This window comes from Arvicanthis niloticus, chromosome 4 (genome assembly GCF_011762505.2).
Source record: "Arvicanthis niloticus isolate mArvNil1 chromosome 4, mArvNil1.pat.X, whole genome shotgun sequence".
Lineage (NCBI taxonomy): Eukaryota > Metazoa > Chordata > Mammalia > Rodentia > Muridae > Arvicanthis > Arvicanthis niloticus.
This window is the reverse complement of record NC_047661.1, coordinates 96,984,229-96,997,268: the sequence shown is the minus strand read 5'-3', so window position 1 is coordinate 96,997,268 and position 13,040 is coordinate 96,984,229. Positions and strand designations below refer to the sequence as shown.

The 13,040-nt window shown below is 38.5% G+C and overlaps 1 protein-coding gene across 3 annotated transcripts in view; it reads right to left on the bottom strand.

The window, feature by feature from the left end:
• Dpyd (dihydropyrimidine dehydrogenase) overlaps positions 1–13,040 on the bottom strand; it is an 831,933-nt gene that overhangs the window by 269,257 nt on the left and 549,636 nt on the right. For all 3 annotated transcript variants that reach the window (XM_034501414.2, XM_076933188.1, XM_076933187.1), the window contains one exon: positions 5,500–5,583. In XM_034501414.2, the coding sequence (XP_034357305.1) occupies positions 5,500–5,583 (84 nt within the window). The remainder of the gene's footprint in view (positions 1–5,499; positions 5,584–13,040) is intronic.

Here is a 13,040-nt window from a genome sequence, read left to right as displayed (position 1 = left end):
GCAGTGATTACATGGAGATTTTTCAGGACAAAAGCAGACCCTTTCTCCTCAATAAATTAAAAGTATAAATAAATAAATAAACATATAAACAAACAAATAATACATGACTGATGGCACCAGAGGAACAATACCCAAGGTGTACCTATGACCTCTACATATGTACACATACCTGTAAAATACACACACACACACACACACACACACACACATCACTCACACACACAGGCAAGCACACAAGCAGATGTACATACAAGGCACGTTATAAGGAAAAAAAACCCAGGTAAGAGTGAGACTTATCCCTGCCGATGTCTGCTGGTATTTCTGTCTGCAGAAGTAAAATCAGAAGGGCCTAAAAGAGCTCTAGTCCCTGACATTGCCGATCTTTAGGAAGGATTATTGGTTCAAATACTGGGTTGACAATAATCGCAAAAGCGCTGACAAGAATACGAATGGTTTTCACAGGCTTCCTTAAGCACCATTCTGAACTTTGGCAAGAAGATTCAGCATGATAAACATGACAAGTCCAATGTAATTTTACCAGAATCTTAAAGAAAGTGGTTTTTGTTTGTTTGCTAACTTGGTTTTTAAACACATGATGCTTAGAGCAAGGGGGAAAACTTCCAAAGGTGAAAATTGGACTGTTCTATATAAATATTATAGTTCAATGAGATACAAAAAGTATAAAGTTTTATAGGAAATAGACTTACATGTATAACTGTATAACTTGTAGACGTCTTTAAATCTGAAAGCTAAGACACAGACAGAGTCTCCCTCATACCCAGGAGAAGGAACTTGAAAGTTCAAGCTTTTGTGTGTGTGTGTGTGTGTGTGTGTGTGTGTGTGTGTGTGTGTGTGTGTTAAAGATTTATTTATTTTATTTATGGGCACATTGTAGTTGTTTTCAGAGACACCAGATTTCAGGGCATCAGATCCCATTACAGATGGTTGGGAGCCACCATGTGGTTGCTGGGAATTGAACTCAGGATCTCTGGAAGAAGTCAGTGCTCTTAACCTCTGAGCCATCTCTCCAGCCCCTTCCTGTGTTTTTATACATCAAGGAATGGGAAATAAAGCAGATTCAGACTTATGAAAGGAGATAGAGTTAACTGGTCTTGCAGTTAAATTATCAGTTACTGACTTTAATGCTGACACTGGAATACTTTCTCACTGGTAACTGTTCTCAGTGCCTTTCCTGCATTCTGGCCAGCTTGCCACTTAAGGCATGGACTTTGATACCCTTTGGCATGCTTTGAGATTTGGAACAGATGTATAGGGATGAACAACCTCCTTTGGAGGTTGCCAGCCACAGTAGAAATTTTTCTCACAGGTGCAGTGCAACTTTGATCTTTGAAGGACACACAACCAGAGTAAGACCGTGCTCTCAAGTTGATTGAATAGCATATTTAGCAGATACCATTTAAAAAAAAAATTAGAACCCTAGGCACTTATGCAAATGACTAAGGAATTTATTTCTCCATTTTGAGTACAAGATGGCTAACCAGTTGTGGCTTTAGTGAACAACCTTAGCTTTGATGACATTAGTTTGACTTTCCTATGCATTCACTTGGAGGATGGAAAGTGGTTGTACTCAGCATGAGCTTGGATTCACAATATTCTGACATCAGATGCCCAAGTAGCCTAGATCACAGACTTGCATCATCATAATGTCCATCTATAATGTCCATGTATTATTTTGTTTTTGTGCTGAGGATTGAGACCAGGTCATGGTACATGCTAAACAACCATCTCACACCTTAAATGTTTTCATCATTCTTCATCAATCAAATCAAATACAATATACGAGAATAAGCAGTGCTTGATAGTATTAAAATAATAAAGATTGATTTCAGCCCAATATTTGCAAACAACCAAGTGGTTATTCCTGTGTGCGGTTTCAGTTACCTACAATCTAAAGCTATTAAGGAAAATCTAGTGTTAACCATTTCAGAAGCTTTAAATAACTTTCATAATACTGCATCGGTGTTGTCATTCTTCATGATTGGTCATTGTTCCTCTGTTTATACATTATATTTCATCACAGGTGCATACCTATAGAAGTAAATATCATACAGTATGTTGTGGTACTGCATCCCCAATTTCATCCTTTTATAGAGATTTTGAAGTGTCTATCCTACAAAACAGAGACTAAATATGAAATAATGAGTTTATGTAGAATGACGAAACGTGAAAATTTTGTTGTTGTTGTTGTTTTGCTTTTACAAACAGTGTAATGACAACTCGTTTGTTTCTTTAGTGGATTTTCAAAATCACTGATTAGCCTTCTACTTAAAATGTCCACACTCACAGAATGTTAGAACAATGCAGGATTTCAGAGATTATGCTCTTCAAATCTCAGTTTGGAGGTAGATACATCTGCCTCAGGAGGGCAAGTGGCTTGGTGGCTAATGAAAAGAATATGGAGGGAGAGTGACTTCAACTCCTTAGTACAGCTGATGATTATAAGGGCTCATATGCCAAGCCTCACTTGGCAGGAAAGACACAAGTTGAATATCAAGGACGGTTTTACACACACACTTTTTTTTTAATTTAATTTAATTTAATTTAATTTTTTTTTTTTTGACAGGGTTTCTCTGTGTAGCCCTGGCTGTCCTGGAACTCACTTTGTAGACCAGGCTGGCCTCGAAAGAAATCCACCTGCCTCTGCCTCCCAAGTGCTGGGATTAAAGGCGTGAGCCACCACCGCCCGGCCACACACACAGTTTATAAGTAAGATGCTTGTATTTAACAGAGATTTTATTTTTCTCTGCTCATAAACTTCCTTATTTTTGGTCATATATATGTATATTTGGATTTTATATGTATATATTTATATTTATTGTATATTTATGCACATTTATGTATATCTAACCTACAATAATTACATTAAGGGCACACTCTTAGAAAAATTTTCACTCATTAAATATGTGTGAGAAAGCTGAGTTCAATAGGTACCAACAGGTATTTTGAAAAGAGAATGTGCTATACAATAGACTTTTCTGTTAGATAAAAATCCCATGTTAGACCAGCGTTGCCCTCCCTTTCGTGCAGCAAGAATTCAGAATGCTCGGACAGTGCAGACAGTCCTGCTCTGAGCACTGTAAAGGAAATCCCTGTATAGCAGCTCTCCATTCCTCCACTGACCACACAATGAGTGGCCGTTCCCTAACCTACTAACATGGGCGCATATAGGGAATTGAAAGACAGTGGAAGAAACAGGGGAACCAGCGGGAGAGAAGGGGGAAGATGCTAGAGGTAAATTCAAATATGTCCAGACAGTGCCCCTCTTAACAAAGGACAGTTATAGAAAATCCTTTAATAAAAATAAGTCATATTCTTTCTTCTTCAAAAAGCTGAATATTCATATCTCCTAGTTCTATGCAAAATTTATTAAATTGACTTTATTTCCCAATTATTTAACTTCTAATATAATAAAATTCAAAAGAGAATTGGTATGATTGGCTGGGAAGATCTGGCTTCAGTTTTAGTAGCACCAAGAAGTGAAATAAAAACATACCCTTTCCATGAGCCAACAAATCCAAATCTTTGAAAATCTTATTGATATCTCTACCTACAAAGTTTTTAGCATCTGCCATTCCCTTTTAGCTCAAGGCTGAGTAAAAGTTTCTGTAACTAAATAACTCCCTGGAGAGAATACACCCACAGGGAATCAGCTGGAGAAGTTCAGAAGTTTGCAAGGAACAAAGCCCATTCTGGAAGGAGAAACTCAGCTGGGAATTTGCAACATTTTCAAATAATTGTTATATTTGTGGCAAAATATAAACACCAGAATGCACTTCCTTAAGAACTTAGTATGTTCCTCTTTTCCAAAGCTGACATAGGGCAAGGAATTCACCTCTTAAAATGTGGGTTTTGAGGTCTAGCCTGTGAAATAGGCAAAGCGGGTAAACTCAAGGAATGAGGGAAGAGTGTGCTCACTCAGGACCAACTCAAGCCCTGTTCTGCTGCCCTTGCTGCCCTTTTGGTATCCTTCAGCATCTGCATTCTTGTGGGGGTGGGGTTTACATGCATATGGATAGGGCAGACAGAAGTCAACAATGCCACTGTTTTTTTTCAGACCCTGTCTCTCATTGAACCTGGAGTTTACTAATCCCTTAGGCTAACTGGATAGGACACTTTAGAGATCCTCACATCTCTGCCTCTCCAGTACTGGATATTACAGGTTCCCGAAGCAGTGCCAGCTGTTTTATGTGGATTCTGGGGTTCGCTCAGATACTCTTTTTTTTGAGTGGCAACTGGATTATGGACTCAGCCATCTCCACAGCACAGCCTTCTCTTTAAACAGGCTACATCCCTGACACACTGTTAGATCAGCATATGACTCAGAAATAATGCTGTTTTCCCCTGACTTGATAGCACTAAATGGTGGATGTGTTTACCAGGCTTAATGGCCTTCTGGTAACCTGTTGTGAGAAGAGCCTGGATCCAGTGAAAGATGCCTGGCCAGCCCCTCCCCTCCTGCTGTTCATAAGAATGATTTCTTCCTGAGTTGCAAATCCATTCCCAAGGCCTATTAAATATTTACAATGTACTTAAAGAACCCCTCTCTGCATTTGAACATGAAAATAGAAACTCTTGTTCATTTAAGCATGTAAAAACTTTCCTCTCCGCAAATAAAGGGCTCTGGTTTAATTCATATCAATTCAGTGACTTGAGAAAAACAGGAATGTGGGACAGTTGGCACCTCCTAAGAAAGAATCCCAAGTCACGAGTGGATACAGAAGTAAACTTTAAAGTTCTAGAAAACTGACAGTTCTAGGAAAATACCAAAGTTTTGTATTTAATTCACAATATTTCCTCTGGGCTTAACGGCGAAATGAAATTCAAAACACTTACCTTTTAAGCATTAAGCATTTTCATCTCCCTTTAAACACACCACACTACATCTTGTTCCATAAAGATGTTGTATTTTCTATATATTGACATATTAGTTTGCATTTATTATTAGGATTTTTTTGAATTTGCTTTAACAAAGAGCTACCATTTATTGTATCTGTAAATAAAAATACCATCAAAGTCTTTTTTGCAACTCCCCAAATACAGTTAGGGAATAATGATCATATGCTAAAAACTGTAAAACGCGATTTGTGCTGTGCCCCATTTACTACAAAATCACTAAGAACAATGCATTGTGTACACTGTATTGCCCCAGGGAAACTAGATCGGCCTCAGAAATGAATAAAGAACATTGCCTTGGATATCAGCTAACTCTGCTTCAGCGCTTTTAAAAACTATTTGTTATGATATTCCTTCCTGTCAAGCACATAATATGATTTCCTCAATAAAACCCAACCATTGCCGTAATTCCAGTTTCCCTCATTTTCCACTTTTTAAGCACTAAATATTTAAACACTGCCGACCTGCTCTTTCCAGCCAGTCATCAGATCCACACATCTCCTCGCCTAAGGTATAGTAAGCATCCATACAGAGAACCATTATGTGGTCCTGACAGCCACAGTGGCAGTTGCTGGGGGTGCTTACCTGCCCACAAGCCAGGCCCATTCCTCTCTCCCCCATGCCGTGTGGACACGATAAATTTAACTCCAGGGCATCTGCTCCAGAAGCCTATAAGGAAGAAAAAATGAGACAGAAGGCAAAACTTTATTCAGATATTGATGCTCTCTCCACCAATTACAAAGACCACATCCCTTAATTCTAAACACTGTGGATTTTACCATAGTTTGCTGCTCAAGTCCACTCGAGCTGTTGTGGGCCACACTTTGTCTTTCCTAAACAGCTTCTATTTCTGTAGAAACTTCTCTAAATAAGTCTGGTCCTCAAGTTGAAGTGCACATAACAACAATAAAACGTTGATCGAGAGCTTAAAAGTCACAACTTGTTGCTCTGTATACCATTATATTTCATCTATATAATGCACGTGATCTTAATTTTTATTTAAAATTTAATTTATTTGGACATGTATGTATGTTTACTTGTATGTAGGTAGGCAGCGTACTCATTTAGAAGTCAGAAGACAAATGCAGGAGTTCATTCTCTCCTTCTACTATAAGGGCTGTGGAGATCAAATTCAGGTCTAGGGACTGGAGATAAGTACTTATAACCACTGGCCCATCTCCTAGCTCCTGACTCTCAGAATCTTTGTGTTATCACAATTCCCATTCCAGAGATAAGAGATATGAAACAATTGATGTTAAATGACAGGTCTGGCTGTTAAATGAGATAATATAAAGTTGATCTCAATCTGTTAGGGACCACACTTTGTCTTTCCTATGCAGCTTCTACTTCTGTAGAAACAACTCTTAATAATTCTGGATAATTGATGATGGAAAGAGGCATGCAAAGAAAAATGTGGTCAGATTCCTGGAGTGAATAAGTAGAATGTAAAAGATCATATTTTAAAGCAGCTTAGTGTAAGAAACACAAGCTGTTGGTTATCTTATCAGACTTCAGTCGCTATGAATTCTCACAATTTCAATCACTCATTCTTCCCTTAACACACAAGTTGATGTTTTCAAAATGAAGAGAACAACTCAGAATACTTGAGGAATCGTCAGATTCTTGGAATGTCTATTTGGAAAAAATCTTTAAACTTTTTAGGGGCTGGGAGATGGTTCATTGGGTAATAATATTGGCTGTACAAGCATGAGAATTTGAGTTATCTTATATTCAGCATGCAATGTAATATTATATTCAGCATGTCTGGTAAGGCTTTTTGTGACTGTCATACTAATACTGGGAGAGGGACAGAGAGGAGGTATTCTAGGAGGAACTTCCTGGCTAACTTCTCTTCTTTCTGCATGCAAAACTGGCAAGGGTACTCAACTGCACACCACACACACACACACACACACACACACACACACACACACACACACACACCATCTTTTAAATTTAATATAGTAACTCAAGAGATAGAGGACGAATATATCAAACTAGCTAAGTTTTATATTCTGTTACCTACTTTTAGGATATAACAATGATTTATAAATAGTTAGAAGTGAGAGTAGGTTTCAATAGTAATATCACATATGTATTACCTCATGGGAAAGCTTTTATTTTCAAAAGAAATCTATTTACTAAGCATACCATACTGTTCTTTTAGCCAAAAGCTGTTTCCCCAACGTTTCTCTATTCTTCCTAATTGTTTTTCCTCTATTTCATAAATTTTAAGTATGATCTTAGCAAATTCATCTCTAGTTATTTCTCAGTTGATTATCTCACCCATCTTTAGTCATTAGCACACCTGCTTTTTTTCTGTACATGTATGAAGGCCTATTCAATAATTTTTCATGTTTCCAAACATGGACACATTATGTTGCTCTGCTTCCATCATCCAGTTTGGAAATGCTTCATTTTACTTAACAATGACTAAGATTCATGCTGTTCCCTTTCTGCAGGCTTCGTAGTGAGTATAGACAACACCCAGCCTACTGGCTGCAAAGGACCGGAGAAGCTTTGGATGAGTCAGTTAACCTTCCTAGTCTGCAGCTGGGTAGACATAAACTGCAAGTAATGGGACTGAATTCAAATTCATGCCATATGAGAACCATGCACTTCATTTAGATTATGTATTGCAATTATATACAACCGTGTACCTGTGCTTCTTCGGAGTTACTCAAGGTATTTTTAAAGATTATTTATCTAGCAATTGACAGGAACTTGGTATCACTTTGGATTAGCATATCTTTGGGAAGCACTTATACACATATTTGTATTGTTCATATGTCATTACAAACTGACAATTAACCAGCATGGTAGATAAGGAGAGCTAAGGCTAATTGGGTACGTTCCATGTGTAAGGATATTTCACTAAGCCTTTTGTTTTATCTCACTTCAGCTATAAAAAGAACCCCAAAAGCTAAGATATACTATCATGCCCAGTGGCAGTTCATAAGCCAGACATAAAAGATTCAAATTACCCACCTCACAAGATCTTAAGTGTGGAGCCTGTGTTTTACCCAGTGATTTAAAGCAATGGGTAGATTATTATTAAATCATTTGTTCCTTAAATAAAATCCAAGTACCACATCTTTTCTTTCATTTGCTGTTCCTAAACATTACCATTGCTATGTACACAGCAGGGAGAGGGATGGGAGGTATGAGGGGAAACGAGGTCAGAGCACATTACAGATGTGTGTGGAATTCCCTTACCAATCTCATACTATGGCAGCTGAATATGCATCAATCAAAAGCCATTTAGAACACCCCCTGGTGACAGTGAGTGTCACCAATGAGGAAGTCATTGAGAGCATTTCTTGTGCATCAAAGAGTTTGTAGTGACAGAGTCAGAGCTTGAACTTCTCTCCACAGTCTGGTGTTTTCCCTTCCATGGATTCTGTTTCCATTCATATCTCAGTGTGTACAAACACAACTTGCCAGTCACGGATGTGAGGTTATCCGGCAGACACACTTGATGACACAAAAGAGAAAGAAGACACTTGCTCCCCAGCTGGGACTGCCACACTGAATTAAGAAAACATAACCCTTCAGCATATTTGTGGCTTCTAAACTGCTGTCTGAAAAAAAATTCTTCAACACCTAGGAAATAGAGTCTTATCTAGGAATAGTTATTTAAAATTCTCAAATAGTTCATACCCGAATGTTCTGGTCACCACAATGGGCCTGAGACGGGCCTTGAAATGAATATTCAGGCCTTAAAAATTGGGACAAGGTTGCTCTGGATGACACCCTGGGCCTGGGAGACATTCATTTGGCCTCTAAATATTCCTGTCACAGGGACTTCAGGGGTGGCTAACTTATATTTCCATGTTGCCACAACCACGCAAACAAGCCTTAGTAGTTAAATTAGCATGAGATGTTAAATAAACTCGACTGGAGTAACATTCTGCCTCTTATTAGTACAAGGATTTTAGTTACTTAGCTCAGAATGCATCTACCTTGCCCAATAAGGACTGTGAAAAAGGAAAAGAAAAGGTGGAAGCAGGCAAAGGGATATTCATTGCCCAAGGAGTAGCTAAACCCCAGATTAGAAATTTGTTTGCACTGTTTTTCCCTGAGATTTAAAGGCTGTTCCACAGGAGGAAATGCATGCCTGGTGCTTCAAACCTAGCCCTAAACCCATGGCTCCAGAGGTCACAACCTTCAGTCATCAACCTATTAGTATTCAGTCAAATACTAGTAGGTTCTATCAATCTGGATTTCTCTACCCATAGTTTAATTCAGCTCTCAGATTTCACTAGGAAACTGTGTGTGTGTGTGTGTGTGTGTGTGTGTGTGTGTGTGTGTGTGTGTGTGTTATGCTCATTCACAAATGGGACATCTGTACCACAGACTAGTGGGTTCCAGGTTCAGTAGAAAACCCTGTCTCAAAAGATGGAGAACTAAGAAGGACTCTCTGTGTACAAAACCACTTAAATATGTTCATACACTTACATGCACACACAAAATTTGGAATTTTAAAAAGCTATTGAAACTCTGGGCCAATACTGTTTTATAGATAAACGTGGTCAAGAGAGTATGGATACATCACCCACATCCAGCCTGTACACTTTCTCACGTTTGATGGCTTTACTCACCTTCCAGACACACACTCTCCCAGCCCCACTCCATATTACTGTCAGCATATTGACTGTCTTAGTTCTCACAGTCTTCTTCTATATGAGACCTAGGGCTAGCCACGGCTTACATAGCTTACACAAGCAAGATCCCCAAGGGACCAAGATTCATGTCTTATAAGGAACTCTGGCTTGCTCTTCTAGTTCTGGCTTTGTATGAAGAATCACACTGCAAGCCATGGGGTATATGATTGCCCAGAGTGATAGAGCACACAGTCAATGGTGTTGTAGGATACTAAGAAGAGAGACTGTGGGCAGGAAGGAGCAGCCCTTCCCTTACTCCTCTATTGCTTCTGTGTTAAGATGATCTTGTGGCACTCTCCCTGACCTCTATACCTGAGCAGTCTTCTCTGTTTCCCTTGGAAGTCTCTGCATGGTCTCTAGTGCACCATTCTACATTTCCTTTCTCTTCTACCCTAGCTCATCTGTTTCACACTTTTCCTGCTCAGAGACTGTGTCCTTCAATAAGGCCTTCTTCTCATAAAATATGATTCAACCTTTATCTTCTGGGCTAATAGACATTGAGAAAGAAATAGATTCCAGTTCTGTTCACATGAATTCAAGATCTTTCTAAAATCTAATACTGGCAGCTTTCAGTAATGACTAAATTTGACGAATATCTGATTACCTACTTAAACTGTGAGTACATCTGTGGGGCTGAGTTGATTCCTGCGCACCTCTGTTTGACTGCCCAGGAAATTTACACGTAGTTCAAGCTTGTAATTTATAAATACATACTCTTTTGCACTAAATGGGGAAAATTAATCAATGTCTCTATAAGCAAATCCCAAGCTACAATAAATGAACGCATACTACCAAGTTTACCAAAAGTTTCACCATGCTATAAAAAACCTCCTGAAACTGCTTCTTTCCCATGGTGTTTAAAAAAGCATGGCAACTTAAGCAAGAATGACAAGAATAAGGCATTGGAAGGCATTTCAAGTTTAAGTTCACTAACGTTAGAATTAAAAAGGGTCAGTTTAGGTTTTGCTTTATTTACAAGAGAAAACAAATCTAGCAAATTAAGATGATAAATTAAGCAGTCTGGACACACAATGTCCTTGAGATAGTTACATTTAGTTCAACTTAATATATTATTTAAATGTACCTAATGCTGTGACCCAACTTTGCTGGGAGCATGGAGAAATATGTCTGTGTCTAGGCTCCTTTTGAAGCTATTTGTGTGCTCTGTAAATAGTAACATAGCATATTAGGATCCCATGAAACAAGGAGAAGCAATGTCATCATTATACTGGTTATATTTTCCCAATGATGTGATCAAATACCTGAAAAGAAACAACTTAAGGAAACTAATGATCTTTAAGGCTTGTGGGTTATGTGATGAAGCCATCTTGGCACAGAAGGCTTGGGGGCAGGATGAACTCCATTTTCTCAGGAAGCTGCTTGTTCACTTCTCCATGGAGCTATGAGAGGGTGGTATTGGTGCTGGTACTCAGTTAGCTTTCTCCTCTCTAGCTTTTCTTCACTCTTGGGTGTCTCCAACACTCAGGGTGGGTCCTCAGATAATCATAAGGCCCTCGCAGACATGTGTACAATTGTGCCTTACATGGAGCCTCTGTCATTCCCTAAACCACCTAGTTGATTTGGTTACCTCTCCTCCTTGTACAGAGTTAATCCCAGAGCTTCCCATTCTTTGCTACTGATCTACAACTGCAGCGCTTTTGATGTGGTGCATATGTCTTTTGTGTTAGTAGAGGTGGTGAGTAGAAGGCTGATGATAGATTTCTTCAATTCCAATTAAAAAATCCAACCCACTGAAAGGAGAAACTTCATGAAAATGAACACATGCAACATCTAGCTGCTGGCTAGCCCCAAAAGTGTCAGCACAGTGATGGCGGTGTATGATTCCTGGTACAACTCACAGAGAATTGTCTATGTTAGACGGTATCCTAACTTTGGATGGAAAAAAAAATTAATTTATTTTAATGTGAATTTTTCCATTGTTTATATATACACATACATATGTGTGTGTGTGTGTGTGTGTGTGTGTGTGTGTGTGTTTTAAACAGTGGGTCCATAAAAACAAAAGCAGTGAGTGAGTAGTTCTTTTTCCTTTTAATAGATTTACTTTGTATGTGGATGTGAGCATGCATGAACATATATTTTGTATGTGGGAATGAGCATACGTGAATATACCACAGTGTGTGTAGAGGTCAAATGATAAATTAAAAGAAAGTCAGTTCTGTCCTTGCACTATGTGGGTTGCTGGGGCTGAACTCAAGTCATCAGGATTGGTACCACCTTTACTCACAAACAACCTCAGAGACCCAAAACTACTCAAAAAGAAACAAGGAAAGAAAGAAAGAAAGAAAGAGAGAGAGAGAGAGAGAGAGAGAGAGAGAGAGAGAGAGAGAGAGAGAAAACAGATAACAAAGAAGAAGAGTATGTGACACTGGGATCGAGACCTAAGAGGGGGATCAGGGAGGATCTGAAGTTGAGTTGATGATGGTGGATATGGTCAAAATACAGTTCATGAATGTAAAAACAATATCAAAGAATAAGTCAAATATTATATTTGAAATGCTATCGGGTATGTATAATGTACAGTGTGATGAAATCCTTTTGGCTGCTGCTGCCCTACCCCCACAGGGATGCAAAGGCCTAAGAGCCTTCTTCTAATGCCCTTAGTTAGGCTTGGCCTAACTTGTTGGTTTCATTGACAGTTTGTCTGGCATGTTCTTTTTGATATGTATATCACCCCTCCATGGATATATGAAGATTGTTCTGTTTTAGTAGAAAGCAGACTCTTTCCTCCAGTCTTTCTCACATAGTATTTGGAAACTACAATAAGTAAGAGTGAAATTAAAGACTAATATAAAATGCAAAACCATCTACAGTTGCTAATATACTTATAATTACAGGCTTTTGACTTTTGTAAGCAAACTTTCCCACTTAAACATTAATGTTCATTATTGAAGGAAATATTTTTCAAAGTATTTTATTCTCACAGAAAAGCAGAGAAGCACGCAGCATGATAAAGCCATTTATCATAGTCAGCTTAAAATTGGCAAAGCTCATGCCAGGCACGGGCTCTGTGGAAGATTTCATGGTCAATTAGGTAAATACATGTATAAAGCAGACCCAGCACAGAAGATCACGAAGCCAATTACAGATCATGTTTAATTTCACCACCCTAAGTCCCAGAAGTAATTTTTCCCTTCACAGTTTTAAAAATATCCAAGTAAAATGTACAATCAACCATCTTCGCCTACCATAGAGAACATCGTGATATTTTGTAATGTCAGGTCAAGTCAAAAGTCTTACTAGGTTCATTCTTTAGAATGGTTGAGAGCTTCTAAAGACCCCCAGCTAGGGCTGTCTCACCTAAGTTGCCTGACCGAATGATTGACATGAGAGTATTTTTTTAAGTGTGTAATTTTATGTTTGAAATACAAATCTGAAGGCTTGTGGTTAGTTGTTTGCATTTGTGCAAATTGTAGTTTATATTGTGGCATATCCACTGAT